Genomic DNA, 26166 nt, shown 5'->3' with positions numbered 1-26166 from the left:
TTACCTGGGCCTATACTATTTTGTTTTGAATATTTTGTAAAGCATTTTTTATTGTTTAGCATGCTTGCAGTATCCACTTTTATCTTTTAGCCACTTTAAGAGTACCAATATGGAGAAGACTCAGGAAGAAATATTGCTCATGATTTGTGACGCACGGTTCATTGTTAGTTTGCACAACCGTCAGAGTGACCTCGAAGTGTGGACTTATCTTATCCATGGTTATGGAAACTCTGATCCTCTAAGAGGGTAATTTATCCAAGGTCTTGGATGGTCTAAATGGTAGACCTTGTGTTTGAACATTGCTATTTCTGACCTCAAAAGCCTTATTCCACAACATAGCAGCCATGCTCAAATGCAGTTAACATTTCATTTTTCTGACTTTAGTAAATCTTAAATTTAAAAAATCCCCAGTTGATCAAAATATGCCTGTTGAGTCACAGGGACTTCATGTATTCAAATTAACTCTTTTTTTTGCCAGTCCAGGCCTAGGATTATTACTCACCTGCTTCAACAGCCCTCAGTAATGAATGAAAGAAGCTTTTATACCTATGCCTCTCTTTGTAATGTCTCTTGGCATTCTGAAACTTTTTGAAACCTTTTAGTGTCCCTGTTTGATATTCCCAGGATACTTTTTATTTACTTACTTTTTGGCACAATTTGAACACTTACAAACTAGGTTTTGTTTTTAGGAAGTGGGAGGAAGCGTAGGCCAAAACCAGTGGTTTAGTCAACCAGAGGTTGATATTTTTTTCTTTTCTCTTTTCCCTGCCAGATATTTTGAGTTTTCTTTAAAACGAGATTCTTCCTTCAAGCACACAACCCGACAGTCAAACAGGCTCAAGGTTAGCAGCGGGGCCGGGCCGCCCTGGACGCGCGCAGGGCAGGCGTGGCACCCGTGGGCGGGGCGGGGCGGGGCCTCGGGGCGCACGGTTATAGGTCACGCGGACGCTCGCGCACGCACGCCCAGCGCTCGCCGGCTCGGAGCAGGACCTGCGGGACCCCTGGACCGGCTCCCCGAGCCTCCGCGTCGCTCGCCGCCAGCCACCGACCCAGGCCATGGCCGCCGCGGGGAGCGCCGGGCTCCTGCGCGCCTCCTGCGCGGCCCTCGGCGGCTCGGCCCGCCGCTGGCTGCTGGCGGTGGCCGGAGCGCGCGCGGGAGCCCGCGGGCGGCCGCTGAGCGTGTCTGCGCCGAGCAGGTGAGGCGGCGGGCGGGCTCGCGGCGGCGCTCCCCTGGCCTCCTCCCGGCCCGGCCCGGCCCGGCCCGGCCCGCCTCGGTGCTGCGGCCCGGCGGCGTCGCCTTCCTTCCGCCGCGTTGTGGCCGACCGGCCGGTGCTTTCTGAAAAACCTCGCTCCCCGCCTCCTGGCTCTCCTTCCTTGTCCCTGGGATGCGGCCCTTTGCCCCGAGCCCTCAGTGACCTTCCTGGGATGTCCCAGCCTGGCTGCCTGCGTTCTCTCTTTCTTCCACCGTGGGAGTTCACTGCTTTCAGTTCTTCCAGAGACTCCCCTACGGTGCCCCTCTACAGTTAGTGAAGATTTTGGCTGTGCGTGCGTGCGTGTGTGTGTGTGTGTGTGTGTGTGTGTGTGTGAATTGTAATGGTTAAGCAGGCTTTCTAAACTTTGATACATGCTGTCAAACTTCCTCATTCACTATAAACCGAGGATAATGTCACCCTTATAGGGTTATTGGAGAATAATTGAGAACACAGGTGACATTGTTACTCTTGCACCTGGCTGAGTGAGGGTTCAACATTTTCAGCAGCAGTGTCTTGGGCTCACAGTGAATTTTGTAAATGTCGACAGGTGAAGTTGCCTCCAAATGTGTTTTGTGTTGTTGAACATGCTTTTCAAAGGCACTGTCCCTTTCGGTTTACTGGATATATTATTTAATATATATTATATGTTATTATTTGTATTTTCAGAGTGCAGTCATATGGCGGAAATCTTGACAATGGAAGTTTTCGTACAAGAACACAGCTCTTTCTCCAAGGGAGTAAGAGAGAGTTCATTCTGAACCAAATACAAGTGACTATGATGATCAGGAAGCTCACTTTTAATCTGGTTGTCCTAAATTCTTTGTTCCACTTTGGAAGAACTTTTGTGAACCTTTGCAGTCATGGAACAAAAGAAAGTCATAAACAATGTGTATGACAAATACTTGGTGGAACATGAGCTACTTATTATTGTTATGTGAGGAAATCTCTTCTGTAGCATGACAAACATCCCACTCTTTTTAAAAAAAAATATTTTATTTGTTTGAGAGAGAAAGAGGGGGGAGAGAATGGGCACATTAGGGCCTCTAGCCATTGCAAATGAACTTCAGACACGTGACACCTTGTGCATGTGGCTTATGTAGGGAATGGAACCTGGGTCCTTGGGCTTTGCAGGCAAGCGCCTTAACTAAGCCATCTCTCCAGCCCCAGACAGTCCACTCTTATCTGTAAGGTTGGAAGGAAGAAGCTGTAGGTGGCCCTTTCCCCACAGTACCTCAGATCCTATCGTATAGGGAAAGGGAAGCAGCAGTAAGTTCCCCCCTGTAAGCCTGCTGAGACCTGTGGCCCAGCAACCCCTGACCACCTCTGCTGGGGTTAAGCAGAATAAGTGGTGGAGATACATGGTAAAGGTGAGTGAGGGAGAGCAAATAAAAAAAAAAGGGGGGGGTCTGGAGGGATGGCTTAGTGTTTAAGGTGTTTGTCTGCCAAGCCAAAGGACCCAGGTTCAATTCCCCAGGACCCACACTAGCCAGATGCACAAGAGGGCACACACATCTGGAGTTCCTTTGCAGTGGCTGGAAGCCCTGGCATGCTCCCCTCCCCCCCACTGTAATAAATAGATAAGAAATTGGTTGCCGCAATGATTGATTAATTGGTGATGGAAAGGATTTAAATGGATTACATATATTTCAGTGTGTGAGATCTTAGTTTTATTGGCACCAGGTAGATGCTTTAATAGTTCTTAGAATTAGGGGTAGGGGAATCTGTAAAATTGATCAACATGAATATAACATGTATATAATGGTCTAAGGAATAAGTTATTCCCACAAACTTTCTCTCTTTTAACTGTTTTAGTTCTTTAAAATCAATGTAGTTCTTTAATTCACGCCACTCTTCCCTGACCTGGACAAAGGAATAGCTTCATGGTCACCTCCTTAAGGAGTGTATTTATTATGAGTAAGCCCTCAAGCTACATTTTCTGACTCTTAGGTTCTGTGCTCTTTCAACTTATTTGTTGACTATTACTGTATATGGAAAGTGACAAAAAATAGTTATTTAAGTTGTGTGTGTGTGTGTGTGTGTGTGTGTGTGCGCGCGCGCACGCGCGCACACAGTTGTGCATGAGCTACAGCACACTTGGAGGTCAGAGGTTAACTCTCAGGCCAATCCTTTCTTTCTACTTCATTTGAGGCAACCTTTGTCTGGCTGGATTTTTGCTGTGCTGTTCTTTGCTGCGCTTGCCCTATACTCCTGGGAATCTCTGGTCTCCACTTCTTATCTGGCAATCATTGTACTGATATTACAGAAGCCCACCATGGCTTCTGGCTTGTTATGTAGGGTCTGGGAATGGAACTTGAGTACTCTTGACTTAAACAGTGAGTGCTTTATCTACTAGCCATCTCCCCATGTCTAGAATTCATTTTTTTAATTGTGAGATAGAGAAATGATAATGGTGGATAACAAGGACCTAGTTGCTAGTATAAGTCTTCTTTAGTGATATGAGAAGGGAAATTTATGTTAGCTAGTGGAGATACAGATACAAATATCGATATATATCCCCTCCCTCGAGGTTTCACTCTAGCCCAAGCTGACCTGGAATTCACTATGTAGTCTCAGGTTGGCCTCAAACCCACGGTGATCCTTCTAGCTCTGCCTCCCAAGTGCTGGTACTAAAACAGTGTGCCATTATGCCCAGCTCTGATATTTAATACAGTAAAAACATAGAGGTTTTTCTTTAGCTTTCCAAAATTCTGATAGTTCTATTGGTATTTGAACCCATACTCTGGACTTGTGGATGAAAGTGAAATGTCCAAATACTTAGGAAAGTATAAAACTCTCATCACTTGTCATGTAGCAGCAGCAGTCTTACTGGCAGTTATACATCTGCCCAGCAGCAGCAGTCTTATTGATACTTATTATGAATCTGCCCAGCATCCATTCTGTGGGTAGCATAATTTGGTCTCGTGAAGCTGACCACAATCATGGTCTTGTCGTTTAAGGCCATGGTCATGGAGACATAGTTTTTCAAAGAGTTTGTGAGAGCAGAGTAGATTTCATGGCCTGGGAGAGGGGTGCAGTTCAGTGGTGGAAGATGGGTCTAGTATATCTGAGATCTTGGGATCAGTCTATAGCACAAAAAGCAAAATGAAACAAACAAAACAGAAGCCCAGTTGACTTCATGAGTACCATGATTGCTAAATGTTTTCACATATTTGTGACAGGTGGGGAGATACACTACACACTCAACAGGTTGCTAGGAATGGGAAGGTGTTTTCATTTCCTTTCAGGTAATAGAGTTTGTGACCTGCCAGGTAGTGGGTAGATAGGCTTCTGATTTGTGGTGTCTTCCCAAGTAAACTTGGTGAAGGAAAAAAAAAATGCTATAAAAGAGCATATTCATAAGCTAATGTTCCTATGCGCTTTGTGTCTTTGATCTTGAAGTTATGTTTTGAAATTACTAAACAAACAAACAAAACAAAACAACCTTTCTTTTCCAGCTCTGAAGATAAGATAACAGTCCACTTTAAAAATCGTGATGGTGAAACATTAACAACCAAAGGAAAAGTTGGTGACTCTCTTCTAGATGTTGTTATTGAGAATAATCTAGATATTGATGGTTTTGGTAAGTATTCCTTAAACTTCTCAAATGACATTATTGAATAGCTTCCTTTTTTTTTGAGAATTTTTAACTTATAGCTTACTAAATAAGTATTATAATGTAGGACATGTTAGTGTTTTGTCTTCATTTGTAAAGAATAATAGAGTGACATTGTTATTTTAGTCTTTGTCAAGAATTTAAATAGCCTTATGGCCAGAAATTTGTGGTCCCTTTGCAGTATGACCGTAGCTGTGTGATGCAGAGCTGAGGCGGGGTACAGCTGAGGGATAAGATTAGTGGTAGGGTAGTAAATATCCCACCAACGACAGGGGGACATTTAAATATCTTTAACTTCAATGTCAGCTCACTTTCCTAGGAAGGACAACTTACTCTAAAAGTGTATTATGCTCAAAGTTTCATTTCTTTTTTTTGGCTTGATTTTTTGAGGTAGGGTCTCACTCTAGCCCAGGGTGACCTGAAATTCAGTATGGAGTCTCATGGTGGCCTTGAACTCATGGCGATCCTCCTACCTCTGCCTCCCGAGTGCTGGGATTAAAGGCGTGTGCCACCATGCCCAGCCAAAGTTTTCATTTCTGTATTCTGACCACATTGTATTCCTTAACCACATGCACAAAGCCCATGTTTATGCACCTGCCATCTTACAGTTCCTTAGGTATTTCCTCAGGCATGCCCTGTGTATCACCAAGCCCTGGATCTGCCTGGAATGATTGTCCTCAGAAAGGGTTCCCAGGACGTTTGCCATCTGTCACTTAGGAAAAGCAGGTTCTTGTGCTGTTCTCCAGACTTCTGAGTGAGGAAGTCTGGGACAGGGCCTAGCCATGTATATCTGAAAAGGCTGATCCTATGATTTTGATGTGTGTTCAGATGAGAACCACTGTCAAAAACAAGGCATTTTTCATTTGTGACCCCTTTCATCTGTGAAGTGTTTATGTCTGCAGATCTATTATGTTATAAAATAGGTATACAAATCACAGACAATAAATCATAAGTGTAATTAAATTTATTAAAGTTGGAGGCACATTTGTATATAAATGAGATAGACATGCTTTTTAATTAAAGAAAATTTTGTTATTATTTATTGAGTGTTTTTTTAAATAAACAGGTTATAATCTTAGACGCCCCTCTCTGCTGCCCCAGTTTTGCTGAGGGTCGTCTTCAGTAGGGTTATTGGTATTCATTATCAAGACTAAGAGGTGGGGTATAGGGGAGGAGAGGGACACAGTGTCTCAAGCTATTCCCATTTATCCTGAGGTGCTTACACTTCTGCCGCTCTTCCCTAATGTTCCCTGAGCTTTGGTGGGCAAGATAGAGATCTGATTTAGTGTTGTTTTCTCTGTAGACTCTGGATTCTGTTTTGATGAGGTTTGAGTGACCACAGGGTCTGCTGCCATTTCCCTAGAATTGGTTTTCAGGTTAGCCATTAGAGCAATATTTGTGACACTGCTTCCCTGTAATGACTTCTGAGCCTGAGCAGATGAGGTAGAGGTGACCCATCTCATTGATGTATTGATGTATCCAGGTTCTCCCCAATGTTCTCCTCTATCTGTAAAATAGAACAGCCTTTTCCAACCAAAAGTGAGACTAGTTTGAACAAAAGGGGATAAACCTAGTCATTAGTGAGAGATAGTGATGTGTATGTACAATCTTCCTAAAGAACAGTGGAGGCTCTCTGGAGCCTGTTGGTTTCCTGGCCTAGAGAATCTGTCTTGGTTCTCAGAGCCAGGTATGAGCTCTCCCCCACTGATAGGTCTCATGTCAAATCCATGAGTTGTTGGTTACTTACATTGGCTGTGTGCCACTGTTACACAAGTGTATACTTCTTGCTTAGTTGGTTGATTTTGTAACTGGTAGGATCTCCTGCTTATTTAATTTCTTGGCAACTGTTATTCTCCAGCCACTCTCATAGCACTTTATAGCACAATAAGTGCTGGCTGGAAGGGAACTGGATTTCCTTTCAGTTCCAGCATGGTCACTTGATGTCCTGTAGCTGTAGGCTGTGATGTCTTCAGGAATAGAGGACTTACCTTTTACCTCTTGCAGGTAACCAAGTGTTTTGGCAATGACCTGTATTGTTTTGGGGACTTTGTGTTTCTTTGACATACAGCTCACTGTGGGGGGAACCCAATTCTGGCCCTGGGAATTAACCAGCCAGTGCCCATGGTTTTAGGTTAATGTCTTCTCTACCTTTTATGAGACTCTTCTTTACATGTCTTCTCCCTGCTTTGAGGATAATGACTTGTAGAATGGTATCCAGGAAGGTTTCTATGAAATTGATTGATGTTGCCATTAATTTTATGTATTCTCACTCCACAACCCCCTTCTTCAAACTCCTAAACCTGTCCATATCTTTCTTATATTCTTTTTGCTGACCACTGACTTGTCAAGTAGCCCTTCCTTTCTTCCCTCCGTATTTCCCCTTCCTATTTTGATGCTAGTACAGTGCCCATATTGTTGATATTTATTATGGCTTACAATTAACTGATGTTGGTCCAGGTTAGGAAATGCATATGAGAAAGATCATGCTGCATTTGTCTTTCTGAGCCTGTGTGAGCTCACTTGGCATGAATTTTTTCCAAGTCCCTCCATTTTCCAACAAATTTGCTTATTTCATTTTTTTTCTTACTGATAAGCAGAATTCCATTGTGTGTATGTACCACATCTTTATTAACCATTTGTGTGTTGATGGGCATCTAGGCTGCTTCCAGGTTGTGGCTCTTTTGAATAGAGAAGCAATAAAAATAATTGAGCACTTGTCTCTGTGGTATATAGTAGAGTCTTTAAGGCATATGCCCAAAAGAAGTATAGCTGGATGTAATGGAAGTTCTATTTTCATCCTTTTGAGGAGTCTCCATACTGATTTCCATAGTGGCTATACAAGTTTGCACTCCCACCAGCAGTGGATGAGGGTTCCTCTTTCCCCACAACCATTCCAGCATGTGCTTTCATTTGATTTTTTTTGATGGTTGCAGTTCTGATTAGAGTCAGATGAAAATCTCATAGTCACTTATTTGAATTTCCCTAATGAGCAGAGATACCAAATATTTCTTTAGGTTTTTAATGACCATTTGTATTTCTTCAAGAACTCTGTTCAGTTCCCTGCCACATTTTTTTTTTTTTTTTTTGAGCGGAGTGCTTGATTTGTTACTAAGTTTTTGAGTTCTTTGTAGATTCAACTTATTAAACATTTGTTAGAAATATAGCTAGTGAAGATTTCTCTCATTCAGTGGTTTACTTATCTGTAAAATAGTTTTTATTTTTATGAGGTCCCAGTTAAGGGTTTGCCTAATTTCTTGGGCTACTAGGAGGAGTCCTTCCCTGTACCTTTAGCTTGGAGTGTTCTCCCTACTTTCTTTTCTAATTGGTTTAGAGGTAGGTATTCTGTTGAGGCCCTTGATCTATTTGGAGTTGATTTTAGTGCAAGTTGAGAGGAAGGGGTCCAAATTCAGTCTTCTACATGTGGCTGTCCAATTTCTCCAGCACCTTTTGCTGAAAGTTCTGTCTTTGCTCCAGTGAGCATTTTTGGCCCCTTTGTCAAAGATCAGGTAGCTACAGATAATCAAACTCATCTGGCTTTTCAGTTCTATTCCATTGATCTATGTGCCTGTTTTTATGCTAGTACCTTGCTGTTTTTATTACTATGGTCTTGTTGTATAACTTAAAATCAGGTATGGTGATTCTACCAGAGGTGTTCCTTTTGCTGAGTACATTTTTTTTTGCTATCCAAGGAGTTTTGTGCTTCCATATGAATTTTGAGACTGTCTTTTAATTTTGATTTTTCAAGATAGGGTCTTCACCCTCGCCCAGGCTGACGTGGAATTCACTGTGTAGTCTCAGGGTGGCCTCGAACTCACAGTGATCCTCCTACCTCTGCCTCCTGAGGGCGGGATTTAAGGCATCCATTACCATGCCTGGCACCTGAGATGTTTTTCTAACTCTGCGAAGAATGTTGCTGGGATTTTGATTGGAATTGCATTGCTTCTGTATATTACTTTGGGTAAGATGCTATTTTAACAATATTGTTTCTTCAATTCATGAGCATAGATGGTCCCTCCATCTTTTCATGTCTTCCTCCAGCATACCTGAGATCAGGCTTTCCCTACCCACCACAAGTGAGCATACTCTTTGGTCAGGTGCTTCCTTACCCAGACTTCTAGCACACCTGGCAGTCAAGCACTTCCTCACCTGGCTGGAACACAGCAGTGGTCAGGCACTTCCTCCTCTTTCGCAGAGCATGCTCGGTGGTTGGACACTTCCTCACTTGGCCTGCAAACATGCCTGGCATTCAGGCACTTACTCATCTGGCCCCTAAACACAACTGTTGGTCAGGTACTCCTTCTGCAGGCCCCCGAACATGCCTGGTGGCCAAGTACTTCCTGCTTTTTAATTTTTATTTTTAAATACAGAATTAAATCTTGGCTAATTATTTAGTACTGTAGGATATAAACCACCTACATTTGTTAGAGCTGGTTGGTAGTGTGATTTTGTCATTGTCAGGGCTGACAATGCTACTTTTTATAAACACATGGCATAAAATGGCAGATATATGTTTGGGGCCAATTCAGAAATTGTTGGAAATTCTGTCCTGACCCCAAGTCAAACTTCATCAAATGGTTTGTTTTTAAAAATAAAACTAAAGCCTCCAACTCAAATAGTTTTAATAATCAAACATTCTAACCTGATATAATCAAACTTATACTAACATGATACATGCTGAGGAGTAGCAGGATAAGATTAGGACTTTGTTTTCTGTAAGGAAACCATTTTGTTTCTCTAAGAACAGAAGACTTGTAGAACAAAACACTGTAATTCATACATAGCATATACTAGCTATGAATCAGAACCAGTTTATTGGCATTGCATGGTCACGTAACTTTGACAATACATAGTGCACCCTATTGTGAGTTCATAAACAAGGCTGTACTAAAGTCACACAATACAGCATGGCCAGGTACTGCCAGAAAGACTGGATTCACCACGAATTTGACTTTCATGTACTTTTGTCATTGTGTTCAGAAACTTTTTGCTGTTGCTGAGTTATTCTTTACAAATGACTGGTAATACATAAAACAGCAATTGAGACTAAAGTGTAAGACAGCTTTTGGTCCACAAACCAACATTGTCACTTAACCAGTTATGCCTTAGTTTTTATTTTTTTATTTTTTTATTCTGTAGAATAGTAGTAGTTATATCTTCAGTTTTTTTTTTTTTTAATTTTCCTTTGAGATAAGAGTCTCATATATCACAGGCTGGCCTAGAGTCTGCTATATAAGAACTATTGATCCTCCTGCCTCCATCTCCTAGGTGCTGGGCTCACAAGTGCATGCCACCATGCTGGTTTTATGTGATTGATGGTTGAACCCAGGCAAGCAATGTACCAGTTGAGCTACATTCTCTGCCCCTTATTGGATTGTTTATACTTACGAAGTGAATGACTTAGCAGAGTACCTATCTTGGCAAGAACAGTAGTGTTTGTGGCATGGTAGCTTGACCTGTTCTCATCTCCCCAGTGACTCTCCCTTTCCAACACCACCCCTGAAATCAGTAGCTGTGCAGCATTGGAAGGGGAGACTGGATTGAGTTATCCAGAAACATCCCATCCCTAAAATTCTGCCACTCTTTGACCTGCTTGCAAAGTGCTCTAGAAAAGCTTTGTGCCAGGGAGTTGCCCCATCTTCCTCTTTGGTGAAAGCTCTATTTTCTGGATATATGTCTAAAATGGTCAGCTTTGGGCTGGAGAAATGGCTTAGCAGTTAAGCAATTATCTGTGAAGCCGAAGGACCCCGGTTCGAGGCTTGATTCCCCAGGACCCATGTTAGCCAAATGCACAAGGGGGCGCATGCGTCTGGAGTTCCTTTGCAGTGGCTGGAAGCCCTGGCACTCCCATTCTCTCCCTCTCTCTCTCTCTCTCTGTCTCTGTCTCCTTCTTTCTCTCTGTCTGTAGCTCCCAAATAAATAAGAAATATTTAAAATGATCAGCTTCCTGAGCTAGTGAGCAAAGGGCCTAGCTAAACATCTGTGAGGAGGTCTGTAGAGTGAGATATCCATAGTGGGCTTTGAAATGCTTTGGGGATCTAGAAGGTCATGCACATGTGCAGAACTATTGTGTGCCCAGGAAAGACCCGAGAAGTACTAATCTTTTGTCCCTGGTCTGTTGCAAGTAGAGATGTTGTCTGTTATAGACACAAATTGCTTGGTTTTGGAAAGATTGCCCAGTCATCCCCTGTGCCTTGGCAAAGTATGTAAGGCCTGTTGGTGCAAACATTTAAGGAAACCTTTGCCCAGTCATTTAGCTGACAACTAAACTGAGCAGAGGCTCTTGGGGCCACATGTTATCAAGAATATAGATTTTAGACTATTTGCCTAGAGATATCAGTAAAGAAACAGGTAACAGATATGATTGCTAAAGAGCAGGAAGGTAGTGGTGGTCCTCATTTCAAGTTGCTACATTATGTTAGCTTCAAGGTCACTGCATAACAAAATAAATTCAACACATAAAGAAAAATGCATGGCCTTTACTCGGGATATACACTGTCAACAAAATTTGTCCCTTAAGCAGCCCAGGTATTGGACTTCCCAGACAAAATGTTAGGATTGGTTTAGAATGTTCATAGCTTCGAAGGAGATTATATGGTGCTGTTCTTTGACATTTTGTAGACCCGCACATCTATATGTGTGCACGCCATCACTACTCTGAATATGTTCAAAGACTGGTGTACACGGCTCTAGCCCTTGAGCAAATGTAAAGGCTGTCAGCAAGCAAGCTTATTTCTGTAAATTTCTCTACAGATTTATTGTCATCCAGGAAAAGATATATCCTAGGCAGTTTACTGAAGAGATATTTCTAACAGAAAAGTTTAGCAAAAAGCAAATGTCAATCAATAGAGAATTGGGTTATGGTGATACAATGCAATATTATATATCTGTATAAAAGTTTTATAGAATGTTTTAAAACATTAATAATAGGAAGAAGTATTTTGTAATAAAAGTTTTTCTACTTTTTTATTTTTGAACAGTATAAGTAAGTTGCTTCCTTAAAAGTGCATTTAAGGAAAAAATTGAGGAACAACTTTGATGTCTTCCAATAGCAATAAGGTCCGTGATAGCATTTCTAAATTATATAGAATGTGGTCATATTTGCAGTGAATTAGCAATAACATAGTTGGATGCTTGTGAGTGAAAAACACAATGTATTTTGTTGCTTTCAGGTTTTCATCATAATTTGAAAAAATGCCAAGAGAACTGTCCAGATACCTAATATTGGTTTCTTTTGCTCTGATTGTGGGCTTATCATCATCTTTGCACTTTTCTATATATGTCAACTTTTTTTTCCACAGTGACTTAGTACTGTAACACTCTATGACTAAGTTACTGACCTTTGCTTCACTTTCATTACCTATCAAGTGAAGGCAGTATTATTTGGCAGGGTTTTTGTAAGGATTAAAGGAATGTATATATATGTTCAGAACAGTATCTAACATGCAAGTGTTACAAGTATTTGCTGCTTCTTGTATTATATGACAGTTATCTGTATATAATGAAATATATATCATTTAGGATGCTGTTACTTGAAAATGACAAGTGTTGGCAAGGATGAAGAGAAAATGGAACCCTTATGTTTTGCTGGTAGAAATGTTAAAAGTACAGCACTGTGGAATACAGTTTGGTTGTTCCTCAAAAGAATAATGAGGAATTATTTTATGATCAGTTCTGCTACTTGGTAGAAGAATTCAGGAACTTAAATATATACATATACCAGTGTTCATGGCAGCATTTTTTACAATTGCCAGAAGGTAGGATCAACTGTATCACTAAATAGACATGGTGTATTCAGATAATGTAATATATGTCATCATTTAAAGGAATAAAACTCTGACAGATGCAACAACATAGTCGAACCATGGCTTTATGCTAAGTGAAATAAGCCAGATACAGTATACGATAAGCAGGTCATTATACACATACTGTGCATTCAAGTTACCTGAGATATCTAGAACAGGCAAATTCACAGACCAAATAGAGAAGAGATTACTGAGGAGCAAAAAGATAGGCGACTTGTTGATTAGTTGATACAGAGTTTCTTTTTGAGATGGTGAAACTCTGGATAGTGTTTTTTTTTTTGTTGTTGTTTTGTTTTTTCGAGGTAGGGTCTCACTCTGGTCCAGGCTGACCTGGAATTAACTCTGTAGACTCAGGGTGGCCTTGAACTTATGGCGGTCCTCTTACCTCTGCCTCCTGAGTGCTGGGATTAAAGGCATGCACCACCACACCCGGCTGGATAGTGTTTTTGATTAACATTTTGAATGCATCCTGTGCCACTAACTTGCACACTTGAAAGCTGCTGAAATGGTTGATGCTGTGTGTACATTTTTGTACGAATTTACAGATTGTGGGCTGGAGAGATGGCTTAGAAGTTGAGGCTTTTGCCTGAGAAGCCTCAGGACCCAGGTTCAATTCCGCAGTACCTACATAAGCCAGATGTACAAGGTGATATATGCATCTGGAGTTCATTTGCGGTGGCTAGAGGCCTTGGTGAGCCCATTCTCTCTCTCTCTCTGTCTGCCTCTCTCTCTCTTCTCTCTCTCCAGCAAATTAATAACTATAAAAATTAGAGCGAATCTTTATAAATACAGAAAGGAACATTTTTGTTTGGTTGGTTTTTGTTTTTCTGAGGTAGGGTCTTAACTATTGGTTAGCCTGACCTAAAACTCACTCTGTACCCCCAGGCTGGCCTCGAACTCATAGTGATCCTCTTATCTCTGCTTCCCAAGCGCTGAGATTAAAGGCATGTGCCACCTTGCGTGGCTTAGAAAGGAACATTTTTATGTGGTTAAAAAATTAATGTATCACAAGAAATTTTAGAAAATATCAAAAACATGAAAGGTAGCCACATATGATGGTGCATGCCTGTAATCCCAGCACTGAGGATAGGCTGCGGCAGGAGAGTGTTGAGTTTCAGGGTAATTTGGGTACATAGTGAGACCCTATCTCAACATTTTAAGAATGCATGTAAGTTAAAAATCTCTGATTACTCATCTACTCTCTATAGCCACTAATAATATTTCATTTGTTATAAAAATATTATCATAGTCACACTTCGAAAATATGAATTATATAAATATAAAATACTGAAGTCTTAAGTACAAACCAGAAATTTTGTGAATCTTTTCATGTTTTTAGATATCAAGAGGTTTACTTGATATTGAAGCTAACACTTACGAATTGTAAGCTGTGTTGTGGTGGAGCTGCTTTGCTGACAGCCAGTTCCTTACCTGTGACCGAAGTGGGTGAGGCGTGCCTCTGTGTGCACTGGCGCCTGTGACCATTATGCACTTGAAAAATGTAAATCTATATATTAGTATTTTACAACAGTGTAAACCCAGTTTCTATATGGTGATGGAGTGGTGCAAAAATTCACCTCAAAATTGGTCACCCTTAATTACACATAATGCTACATTGTGAAGAGAGTTACACAATCACCATGACATTCAGTACTATTCATTTTTTAAGTAGATAATAAATAGGGAAAAGGGGGGTTGACAATGTTGTTTTAAAAGGTATTAAGATAAGAGTAACAATATTGTCACTTGAGCAAGGATAATAGTAAGCAATATTGGTGATGTGTGCAGTTGTAGGCACTCTCATGCAAGGATAATAGTAAGCAATATTGGTGATGTGTGCAGTTGTAGGCACTCTCATGGGTAATGTGGCTCAGCCTGCCACAGCTGTTGTTTATTTACTGAAGATGCATTTGCACCCTTGTCCTACTTTGTTGCACTTACTGCTATGAGGTTAGCCTCCCGTTGAGTTTTGAATTATGTGTAGATTTCATTATGGGCATACCTGTGTAAAGATTATTGGTTTAGATGCTCCTTCTCCCTACATAAACTATGAGACTGTTTTGAATTTTAAGCCTCCATGGCTGGAGACTTCTTTGTTGTGTAGATGCCATGACCTTATTCACTGCTTCCTCATCTCCAGACATGTAAGTGGCTTCCAGTTTACCATAATTATAAATAACATCTAGGAGAACATCTCAAGGACTTTTTTATGTATATATTTGCATTAGTTTTTTTTGTCAGTGACAAAATATGTGACAAGCAGCCTAAGGAAGAAAGGGTTTATTTTAGCTCATGGATGAGGGGATACAGTCCATCAGTGACAGGAAATTCAGGACAGCAGGAGCATGAGGTGCCTGGTCACATAACATCCACTGTAGGAAGCAGGGAGAGATGAATGCTGGTGCTCAGTTCCTTTTCTCCCGTTTGTTTTGTCCGGGACTCCTGTGGTGCTGCCTATAGTCCGGGTGGATCGTCTCCCCTCAGTTAAACCTTCTGGAAACATTCTCACAGACGCACCAAGAGGTATATCTTCTACATGATTCCAAATCCAGTCAAGTTGATAATGAAGATTAACTAGCCAAGTATTTCATCATTTTGTTGCAATAAATTTCTGACAATGGAATTGCCCCAGAAAGCTGATTTTATAAATCATATACTTAAATTATTTATGTCTGTTTTTCTGATGGGTATTGCTTATTTGTATTGGTTAGCCAAAGCTCATTAAATACATTATTTTACAAGACAAAATTTTGTTTTAGACATTTATTTAAATGGCTTTAAACCTCTTATAAAACTATTTTCTTTAAACTCATTTTTGTATAATTTTTGAGTTGATATACATTAATTTCTTCTAAATTAAAACAAGAGTTGCAATTTTTTTTGCAATTTATTAACTTTTTCTAGTTCCATTAAGCTTTGAACAAATTACAGTAATTTTTTTTTTTTTTTTTGTTTTTTGAGATAGGGTCTCACTCTAGCCCAGGCTGACCTGGAATTCATTATGTAATCTCAGGGTGGCCTCGAATTTACGGCAGTAGACCTACTTCTTCCTCCCAAGTGCTGGGATTAAAAGCATGCACCACCACACCTGGCTTACAGTAAAATTTTAATTAAGTCTTATGAAAACATTTCAATATTATAGCCATTTTGAAGGACCATAATGACCTCAGTTGTCCTTAAGGCTCATGAAATGGCATTGCTGTTGCCACATCTTTCTACATTACTGCAGAAACATAGTCAGATAAGCAGATTAGCTAGCTGGCCTTGGTCTATTTTTTAAGTTTGTTTGTTCATATAGGAGGGAGAGAATGAGAATGAGTTTGGACATAGCAGGGCTCCTGTGGGTTGGCTTTACATGTGTACTAGGGAATCAAACCTCCACTGTCAGGCTTGGCAAGCTAGCTCCTTTAACTGCTGAGCCATCTCCCCAACCAAAGGTTGTAGCCTTAGCATGTTAAAAAGTATTGTTAAAATGTTTTTCTTGGGTTGGAGAGATAGCTGAGTGGTTAACATGCTTGCTTGTGCAATAGCCTAAGGACTCAGGTTCAGTTCCTCAACCCTCATAAAGCCATATGCACAAGATTGTGCATGTATCTGGAGTGTGTTTGTAGTGGCTAGAGATCCTGGTGCTCCCATTCTCTGCCTCTTTCCCTCTCTCTCATAAGTAAATATTTTAAAAAATATTTTTCTCTGTAACTACATTGCAGTGTGGCATTTTTGCATTTTGTAGGTATTAGTCACTACTGGTCATGAAGCATCTTCAAGAAGTCAAAAGGAACAGGGCATACAAATATAGCATTATATAGCATTTTTGGCAAGAGTGTTCCTATGAAATATTTATTTAGCTATTTCACACAGTGTGTATGTAAGTGAAGTTTATACTATGACCCACAGAATTTATTTATTCATTTATTTATTTTTGGCTTTCTCCTCCCCCCACCACTCCCCTCCGCAAGGTAGGGTCTCACTCTAGCTCAGGCTCACCTGGAATTCACTATGGAGTCTCAGGGTAGCCTCGAACTCACAGTGATCCTCTGACCTCTGCCTCCCGAGGGCTGGGATTAAAGGCGTGCACCACCACACCCAGCTTTTAGATACAGGTTCTCTGTATCCCTGACTAGCCTGTAACTTTCTGTGTGGATCAGGTAGGCCTTCAGTTTGTTAAGATCCTCCTTCTTCTGCCTCCCAGGAGCTAGGATTACAGGTGTGTATCTTTAGATGAGTCACAGTTTAAAAATATGTTTTCATGCCCTTTTGTGGAGTGCGGAGTGAGTCTCCTAGCCTAGGCCTGTTTGTAACTCTATTACTTCCCTAGTTTTGTGACATTGGATTAGGTACCCAATGTCCTCATATCTTATATTCTCACTTGTAAAATGGGAATAATGTTAGAAACTACCTCATAAAGCTGTTGTAAAGAGTAAATGAATTCACCCAATTGGGTGCTAAATAAATATTAACTATTTAAGGAATGAATATATTTACTCATTATAGCAAATTTTAAAAACACATTAAAAAAGGAGTTAAAACTTCCTATGACCTCATCACACAGAGATTAGTACTAAAATAGTTTTTTTCTCTAGTATCTTAGAAATAGGGAAATTTTAATACCAGCATAATCTTTAGATGTTTGATAAGAATTCATATGCCCAGGACTGGAGGAATGGCTTAGTGGTTATGGCGTTTGCCTGCAAAGCCAAAGGATCCAGCTTCAATTCCCCAGGACCCACGTTAGCCAAATGCACAAGGGGGCACATGTATCTGGAGTTTGTTTGCAGTGTCTGGAGGCCCTGGCATGCCCTCTCTCTCTCTCTCTCTCTCTCTCTCTCTCTCTCTCTCTTGTTGTTTCTCCCTCTTTCTCTGTCAAATAAATAAATAAATTAAATTAAATATTAATGAAAAAAAAAAGAAATTCATATGCCCAGATTTAGAGCACTGCTTTAAAGATCAAGGATCCTGGTGTGCTAGAAACATTGTATGTAATTATAAGCTTGGTTAGGTAAGCTAAACCAGGGCCACAAAATATAGTTTTAAACTTAAGATTCCTCTAGAATAAAGATGAAAAAACCAAAGATGTCTGAAATGTTGTTTTCCTGAAGGAAAGGTTATTATAACATCATCATGGGGTAGTTATTAATTCCTAGAACTGAATATAAATGGCCCTCTAAAATATTGTCCTTGTCACAAGTCATACTCACAGATAAACACCAGACTCCATGTGTGGCTAACCAAGTCCATGGTCTCTATAGTGTCTGTCCTGTGATCTCATCTGTTCTGTGACCTTAAACCCTTTTAAGTTGCTGATGAATACTAGATCATATCTTTGGCTCAGACTTCTCCTCTGAGCCCTGGACTTGGAGCTCCAATTCCCTGCTTTATATTTCTTGAAATCTCAGATACTGAAAACTCATGTATATAAAATAGCCTTCTCCCACCAACCTATCTTTCCTCCCGTGTTTTGTTTCAGTAAGGAGCACTGGCCAGCTATGGAAGCTTGAAAGCTGAGCATCTTGCATTTCCCCTCGTAACCAGCCCATCAGCATCTCTAGGCACTTGTGCTTTCAGGGGCTTCATTGGCTCCATACTTATATTCATTACCTGGGGCTGAGGACCTATTGCATACTTGGAACTACTAATGTTTCTGCTGTCGAGCCCAGCAAGTGGAGTGATTTGTCATGACACACACCAGACATGTTAGCCACCCATTAAAACCATACTTAGAATGAATGTACATTCCTTACCCAGCCATGTTCCATCTACTGTTCTTCCATGGCTCCACTTTGCCTTTTTCCTCCTACCTGGTGACACTGGCCTCTTCTCAAGAGCTTACACTCACCTGGATCTCCGCCTTTGTGACAGTCTTGGTCTGCACTTTCCCCTCTGCTGGGAAGCTTCCCCCAACATGCTGTTTGTTGCTTTTCCTCTGTGGTCTGCTTGCTTGATACTTCCTTAGGTCTGTAGAGGAGGTCCACAGTTACTCCAGTGTGACCAGTGCCAAGGGAGAAATGAACAGAATGCTGGGATAGATGGCAATGTATCAGTTGGCAAAAGAAACCCTCCTTTGCTGAAGTTTGTCTTATTACCCCAAATTATTCTAAATGTGTATTGCTTGTAAAGTGCCTACTCTGTGGTATTCTGTTATAGCAACAGGAAAGAGGCTGTTAACAGATACTGAGTTTATTACTCTCTAGTCTGTCCTACTCTTCTGCCACTGACTGTCCTTTCCTAGCATTTGTGACAAACTGGTAACATATTTCTTTGTGTACCTGCATCTCTGTCCCAGTGGGGAGAGAGTAAAATTGAGACAGAGGCAGATAGAGAATATGAGTATTGGCATGCCAGGGCCTCCAGCCATTGCAAACAAATTCCAGATGCATGTGCTACCTTGTACATGTGGCTTATGTGGGTTGTGGGGAATTGAACTGGGGTCTGTTGGCTTTGTCGATAAATACCTTAACTACTAAGCCATCTCTCGAATCCTATAAACATTCTTTCTTTAGAAAAAAATTATTTATTTATTTGAGAGAGAGAAAGAGACACAGAGAGAAAGAGAGTGATAGTGACAGAGAGAATGGGTGCAGCAGGGCCTTCAGTCTCTGCAAATGGGCTCCAGATGCATGCACCACTTTGTTCATCTGGCTTACATGGGTTCTGGGGAATTGAACGTAGGTCCTTTGGGTTTGTAGGCAAGCGCCTTAACCACTAAGCCATCTCTCTAGCCCCCTATAAACATTCTTATTGCCAACTTTTACATTGAAATGTTTTTGATGATGTATCTCTGAAAATTTTCTGTGTGTTTTCTGTCACTAGGGGGCAGTTATACATTTGTGATTAAATTTATCTAGCTTACTTCAGTTTTTAATACGTTTTTGTTCCTTCATATGTCTGTTGTGTAGGAAACCATCCATATTGGGAGATCCTGATAATGTTTATATAAATCTGTACTTATACTTACCTTTATGCTTTATGATATATTTCTGACTATGTTACATAAATCTTTACTCTAGACAATTAGATACCTTTATACATAAATTTACTTTTTCAGTATGCAATTTCCCATGCACCTACAGGAAAAGGTCAGTATCATTGTAGATATCCAGAATGATCCTGATACACACACACACACACCCACACAACTCTTCTGTTGGCAAGCACTCAAGTTATATAAATGGAATGGAGCAGTGGTCTACAGATACTTAACTTTCTCTGAGACTTTTTTTTTTATGTTTTATTACTTTTAGTTTAATTTTAAAACTAGGTAGATTTGAAATTATGCAGATCACAATATTCTTACTATAGCAAAATCATAAGTATTATGAAAACTCAGACTGTTCACCTTCAGTTTGGCTGTGAATTCCAGTCACATCTGTATAGCAGCTGAAGTCTTGCTGCTCTTGTTAGTACACAGGTACTGCTGTCCTTGGTTGGCATCATGTGAACCGTGCAGCAGCTGGCATCTGAGTGCTACTAGGGTTCTGTTAGCTTGGCTGCTGATTCTTAAACTGTGGTTTTTACAGTTCATGAGAATTGTGTGAACTAAATGAGGATAGTAAAGTGCTGGTCCTTAAGGCCATTATGTGAAGGATTATTTATTATTTTTAATCTATTATTATCATTGTTATTAACAAGATGTTTTGTATGGATACATTTGGTACCTCTTTTCCCTTGTCCCTGCCACCATCCCATTGGGGATGCTCCTCAGTGGGGTTGCAGGTATTCCCTATGGGATTGTGGTTTATGCATTTTGGGAGCAGTAGTCAGTTATTTTGGGGGAAAGGGAATGCCTCTGGGCATGATGTTTCAACATGTGGCTCTTACAATCTTTCTGCCCCCTCTTCCACAAAATTCTCTGAGCCATGGTAGAGAAGTCTTAAGTCTACTTCACTGATGAGCTCTTAAGAACCTCTGGATCTCTGCTTTGGTAGGTGTTGAATATCCTCAGGGTCTGTCTCTTGCACCCTGACACTGATTATCAGGTTCAGCATGGAAGCAAAACTCATGCCCATATCCTCAGTTCCTCTGTGGTTTCATCTGTGGCTTGGCTGAAATGTGAGGGGTAGTTTATCTCCTCCAGTCTCACTACTGCCTATAAAAGAAGAACAGAGTATTCAATGGAGAATGAAGTCAGCATAGTTTAAATGGGATAAACATTATTAATTTATGGAGAATTTGATGTATGTAACCACTCTTAACCAAAGACCAGTGAGAGCTTGACACTGGAGAACATATATATTCTTTATCGCCATAGGATTCTGATTTGGTTCCCAATTTCAGATATGAGTTCCTTTACACTGTGTGGATTTCTTAGCCAATCAGAAAGCTATTGGTTACCCACCTAGGCTGTGTGCCACTATTGTACTGGCATGTACCTTGTGTCAGGGTGTTTGCTTCTGAGTAGCTTAGATCTCTGGTTGCTTAGACCAGTGTTGGCCACTTTTACCCAGTAGCTCATGTAGCACTTTCCAGCACTAGAGAGGCTGTCTGGGGACTGGCCTTGCTCTGGATTCCAGCCAGGTCTCTCCATGCTCTGTGTCAGCAGCATATGGTGTCTTCAGTAATAGAGTCTTACCTTTTGTCGCAGGTGGGTAATCAAATGATTTGACAGAAAGCTGTCTTGATTTGGAGACCTTGTAGGTCTCTTTGATCAACAGCTTAATGTGGGTAGCAACCAATTTCTGGTACTGGGTATTGTCGGCCAGAGACAAAAAAAAAAAAAAAAAAAAAAAAAAGAAATCTTTTAAGCTTAGGCTTCATCCTACTTTCTCCAGGGCCTTTCTTTTCAGGTGCTCCCCCTTACTCCTTTTGAGGATTATATCCTTTAATCTGTCTCCAAGGATAAAGGTTTCTATGGTACCAGTTCATGGATTTGTGTGTTTCACTCCTCCCATGAAGGATTATTTTTAGATGACAAATCATAATTACATAAACTTATGGGGTACACAATATGCTATTTGACATACAGTGTGGAACCACTAAATGAAGCTAACATATACTTCATGTCACTTGGTTTTTGTGGTAAGACATGTGGAGTTTAATTTCTTGACAATTTTGAAATAAACAACTTATAATGTCCTTGCTTTGTCAGAGAGCTCCAAAAATTCTCCCATCTAAACAAAACTTTTACATTTTAAACAGTGTCTCTATTTGAAAGAGATCATAAAATAAGGAGAGATCATGAATATGGCACATTCGTTTAAAGACTGAATATGGGACTAGAATACATAATAGGAACTTGGCATGTAGGAATCAAAAGTTAATCTTCTGTATATAGTCAACTTTTTTCATTCTTACTAGACTGTTATCTTCATTTCTGAGCTTGGCAGCTTGGCAAAGTAGCTTAGAAGAGCAATGGAATTAGAGAGTAAAACAAGACTAAACAGAAGGCTAGTGGAACCCAGATTTCTTGGGGAAGAGAGCAGGGGACTTCAAAGCACATGAAGACTTGGAACATGGAGGGTGACTAATTTCAGCAGGCCATGTGATACACCAAAAGGGAGACCCTCAACTTTGGCCTAGGAACCTTTCTCTTCAGTACAGGTTGGCTGAGGCCTCTCTGGCCTTTCCTGATATGGCAGGCGGCTGATTTTCTCCCTACCTGCTGGACCATTCTCACTGGGACTTTTCTTCTCAGCACATTTTCTCTTAGCTCTCTGCTTCTTGTCTTCACCTCTTTTTCTCCTTTCTGTCCTCTTCAGTGGAATCTCATGGCTTTTGCTTCATTTTTTTTAAGTATTTTAATATATTTATTAGAGACTGGGGTGTGGGGAGAGGAGAATGAGAGAATGGGTGCACCAGGGCCTCTAGCCACTGTAAATGAACTCCCTATGCATGTACCACCTTGCTTCTTAATTCAATTCAAATATATCCAAAATAAAATATGCCATGTCATTTTCCTACTTAAAATCTTTAATGTACTTTTTGGAATCTACAGCAGGGACTTACCACCACTGTGGTTCTTAGGGCTGGATCATGGGGAAGATGGGTAGAGAGACAAGTATCCATGATAGGTGTACCTGTCCAGTATGACTTCTGTGACATCTCACTGGAGGACTAACCTGAGCTTGCAGCTGACCCCACCCTGTGGTCAGGAAGCAAGGTTAAGAATAGTGGGTTTGCAGGACAGGTTTGTGCTCTTCCCTTAGAGAGCCTCCATGCTCAGCACACTGTTTTCCTATCTCTGCATCTCCAACATCTCCTGCCTAGAATGTGAATTTCATTTTCCTCTTTTCTTTTTGTTGCATGTGGCGTACAATTCTCAGGATTTGTTTGGAAATATTTTGTAATTGCTAAACTTACATTTTAAAAACTAAAGAGGGCCTGGGGAGTATGTAAAATGCTTGCCTTGTGAGTACGACCTATACTCAGTGCCCAGAATCCCAACAAAATATCTGAGTATGACGTTGGCACTTGTAATTCTGACCCTGGTGGAGATAGAGATAGGACTCTGGGGCTTACTACCTAGCCCGTGTAGTCTACTTGGTGAGTTCTGGGCCAGTGAGTTAAACAGTCTCAAAACGAGTGGATAACACCTGAGGAATGACACTGAAAGTTGTCCTCTGGTCTCCACAAATGCATGTGCACACATATTCACGGATATAAAATGAAAGAGTGGGAGGGAGGGAAGGACCAAGGGAGGAAGGTTTTCTGGTAATTGTTCCACAGTAACTACGATTTGCTGTTGTTTGAAGTTGTCTAAATTGGTTATTGACAAGCTAAAAATAGAAATCAAGACAAGGAGATATTTATTGGGTACTAGTGAACAGTAAGTTCATTTAGATCTATAGTTCTTCTTGATGATGTCATAAGTGTCAGTGCCAACAGTACCTTTGAGATCACCTCCCGCCCTCTCTGCACTGGTGAGAAAACAGACCTATGATGTCTTTTACAAAAAGTACATCCTGTGAGAGGAACATGGCCATTTACCTTCTTGTCAGATATTTCAAATATTAAAAAACCATCCAGGACTGGTAGCTACACCTTTAATGCCAGCACTTGGGAGGCAGAGGTAGGAGGATCACCTTGAGTTCGAGGCCATCCTGAGACTACATAGTGAATTCCAGGTCAGCCTGAGCTAGAGTGAGACCCTACCTCGAAAAACCAAAACAAACAAAAAAACTAAGCTTCTTGGTTGCTGTGGTGGGTAGGAAAGATTTAGATAATATCTTGCTATGTAAGCCAGGTTAGCCCTGAACTCATGATCTTCTTGCCTTAGCTTCCTGAGTTCTGAGCTTAGGCATGTCCTACTGTGCCCAGTAGCTACTTGTTTTAAGAACCAATTAGGGTATATTCATATATATAATCTGTTGTTAGGTAGATGTATATGTAAGTTTTAAATGGAGTGATTTAGTTTACTGTATTGTAGGAACTAGTTATTGTCAATATTGGGAAACTTATTTGAAATCAAACACATCCCTTACTGGTAGTATGACCTTAGCCCCTTTCTTTCTTTCTTTTTTATTTATTTATTTATTTATTTGAGAGCGACAGACAGACAGAGTAGAGGGAGAGAGAGAATGGGCGCGCCAGGGCTTCCAGCCTCTGCAAACGAACTCCAGACGCTTGCGCCCCCTTGTGCATCTGGCTAACGTGGGGCCTGGGGAACTGAGCCTCGAACCGGGGTCCTTAGGCTTCACAGTCAAGCGCTTAACCGCTATGCCATCTCTCCAGCCCCTTAGCCCCTTTCTTTATTAGCTTCTTAGGTATAGTTCCTCATATGCCCTAAAAGAAAGTTGAATTAACAAATTTCTTATAATTTCTAAATAATTTTCATGTCCTACCAGTCATGGTTGCCAGTATATACATTTATTTATACTCATAAGATTCTTCCAACTGCCATATGAGGTTGCTATGATTACTGCTAGAGAAACTGAGGCATGGGGTATAAAGCATGGCATGATTAGTGAGCAAGGAACTGGCTGAGGGCAAGAAATCTGGCTCTAGAGCCTATGCTCCAAATTCCTTTGCCAAGATGGAGCTACTGTGAGCCTGTTCTTACTGCTTTGAATTAGCTTTAATAAAAATGACATTTTTTGTTAAATTAAAAATCTCTTGTTTCTTGTATATTTAGATAGTAAAATATTAAAATTAGGAGGGAATCTTTCTGGGGGACTTAAATCCAGGGTTTCTGGCATGCTACTAGCTACAGCCCCAGGCCTGGAACAACTATTGTTAAAAAAAAAATACAGAAACAAATTAATATCCTCAGTTATTAATAGCAGTTTTGTCACATATATTATAAGCAGTTCCAAAGAGACTAACTGAAGTTACTCCTATGTCTGTACAGTGTTTAAAATTATGCTTTTTAAAATACAAAAGTAAGTATTTGAAGATGACAAGCCAGAACATGATTCTGCCCTACGTGTTGCATATTCCCTGAAATATTACTTCATTGTGGATGCCATGTCTGGAGAAAAACCCAGACATCCTGAGGAAAGGAATTTAGAGCTGTATACTGAATTAATTTGAACAACCTGGGCATGCCTGGCCTCAAGAAGAAAGCATACTGTGAAATATAGGAAATGGTCTTGTTTAGTTTTAACTCCAGAGCATCAGGGGTGACAGACTTCAGCAAGGTGGAAACTAGCTGAAAATAAAATTAGAAGCTCATCTATTGCTTCTTAAACTGGGTGGTGGGGTTGGGTAACTAGATTTGGAGACTATGAAGAATTTAACTAAAAGGTCTCTGAACATGCAGTTTGCAAAAATTAATTCAAAAGTCTAATGTGTAATAAATGCCAGGTAGTTTTTGCCTGTGTTGGAACACAGCTTTACTGCAGCCTTGGTGCAGAACCTGGAGTGTGCACCTAGCTCTGTGCATGCTGTCACGCACGCAGCACCACCACAGGCTGCTGGCAACACCTCTGCTCATACTCAAGACGACGAACGTTATGAGTTGCAGTGTTTTTAAAATAATTCCTTTTTGCTTTCTTTTTATTTATTTATCTATCTATCAATCATCTATTTGCAAGCAGAAAGAGAGATAGAAGACAGACAGATAGAGATAATGGGTATGCCGGACCATCTAGCTGTTGCAAACAAACTCTGAATGTATGTACCACTTTGTGCATCTGGCTTATGTGGGTCCTGGGGAAACAAATCTGGGTCATTTGGCTTTGCAGGCAAGCACCTTAACCACCAAGTTATCTCTCCAGCCCAGAATTGAAGTGTTTTTAACTCTGTTCTTACAGAAATAATGGTTTAATTTCAGAAAATAAAGTGTTAGTATTTTTCCTCTGTCATTCCTCTCAGCATGTAAGTATCAAATTGGCTCAATTTGTATTGTGTTAGGATACATATGGTTTTAAAAATTAATTGTTGAATTGCTGACTTAAATTTTATTTAAAAATCATTCAGTGAATTTTGGTTTGGGATTTGAACAGAATTTCTCACAACTTCTGAAATTGGTGGTATATATATGTATTTTATCTGGTTTATGATCACTCAGAGAAGAAGTCCTTTTATTTAGTATTCTAATGCTACTTATAAGTTTAGAAATGTTTAA

At 40.5% G+C, this 26166-nt stretch overlaps 1 protein-coding gene and 1 non-coding gene across 2 annotated transcripts in view; one reads left to right on the top strand and one right to left on the bottom strand.

Moving 5' to 3' along the window:
• The first annotated feature begins 1056 nt into the window (after positions 1 to 1056).
• The window catches only part of Fdx1 (ferredoxin 1), a 38076-nt gene continuing 12966 nt past the window's right edge, over positions 1057 to 26166 (top strand). Inside the window, exons 1-2 of the mRNA XM_045145716.1 lie at positions 1057 to 1196; positions 4709 to 4833. Of these exons, the coding sequence (XP_045001651.1) occupies positions 1057 to 1196; positions 4709 to 4833 (265 nt within the window). The remainder of the gene's footprint in view (positions 1197 to 4708; positions 4834 to 26166) is intronic.
• LOC123459959 lies at positions 15803 to 15933 on the bottom strand. The gene has a single exon (XR_006636690.1). It is a non-coding gene; the product is annotated as a small nucleolar RNA SNORA33 (small nucleolar RNA).

This window comes from Jaculus jaculus, chromosome 3, assembly GCF_020740685.1.
Source record: "Jaculus jaculus isolate mJacJac1 chromosome 3, mJacJac1.mat.Y.cur, whole genome shotgun sequence".
In the NCBI taxonomy this organism is placed as follows: Eukaryota; Metazoa; Chordata; class Mammalia; order Rodentia; family Dipodidae; genus Jaculus; species Jaculus jaculus.
The sequence above is the reverse complement of the archived record's forward strand: the minus strand, read 5'-3'. Positions and strand labels throughout refer to the sequence as shown.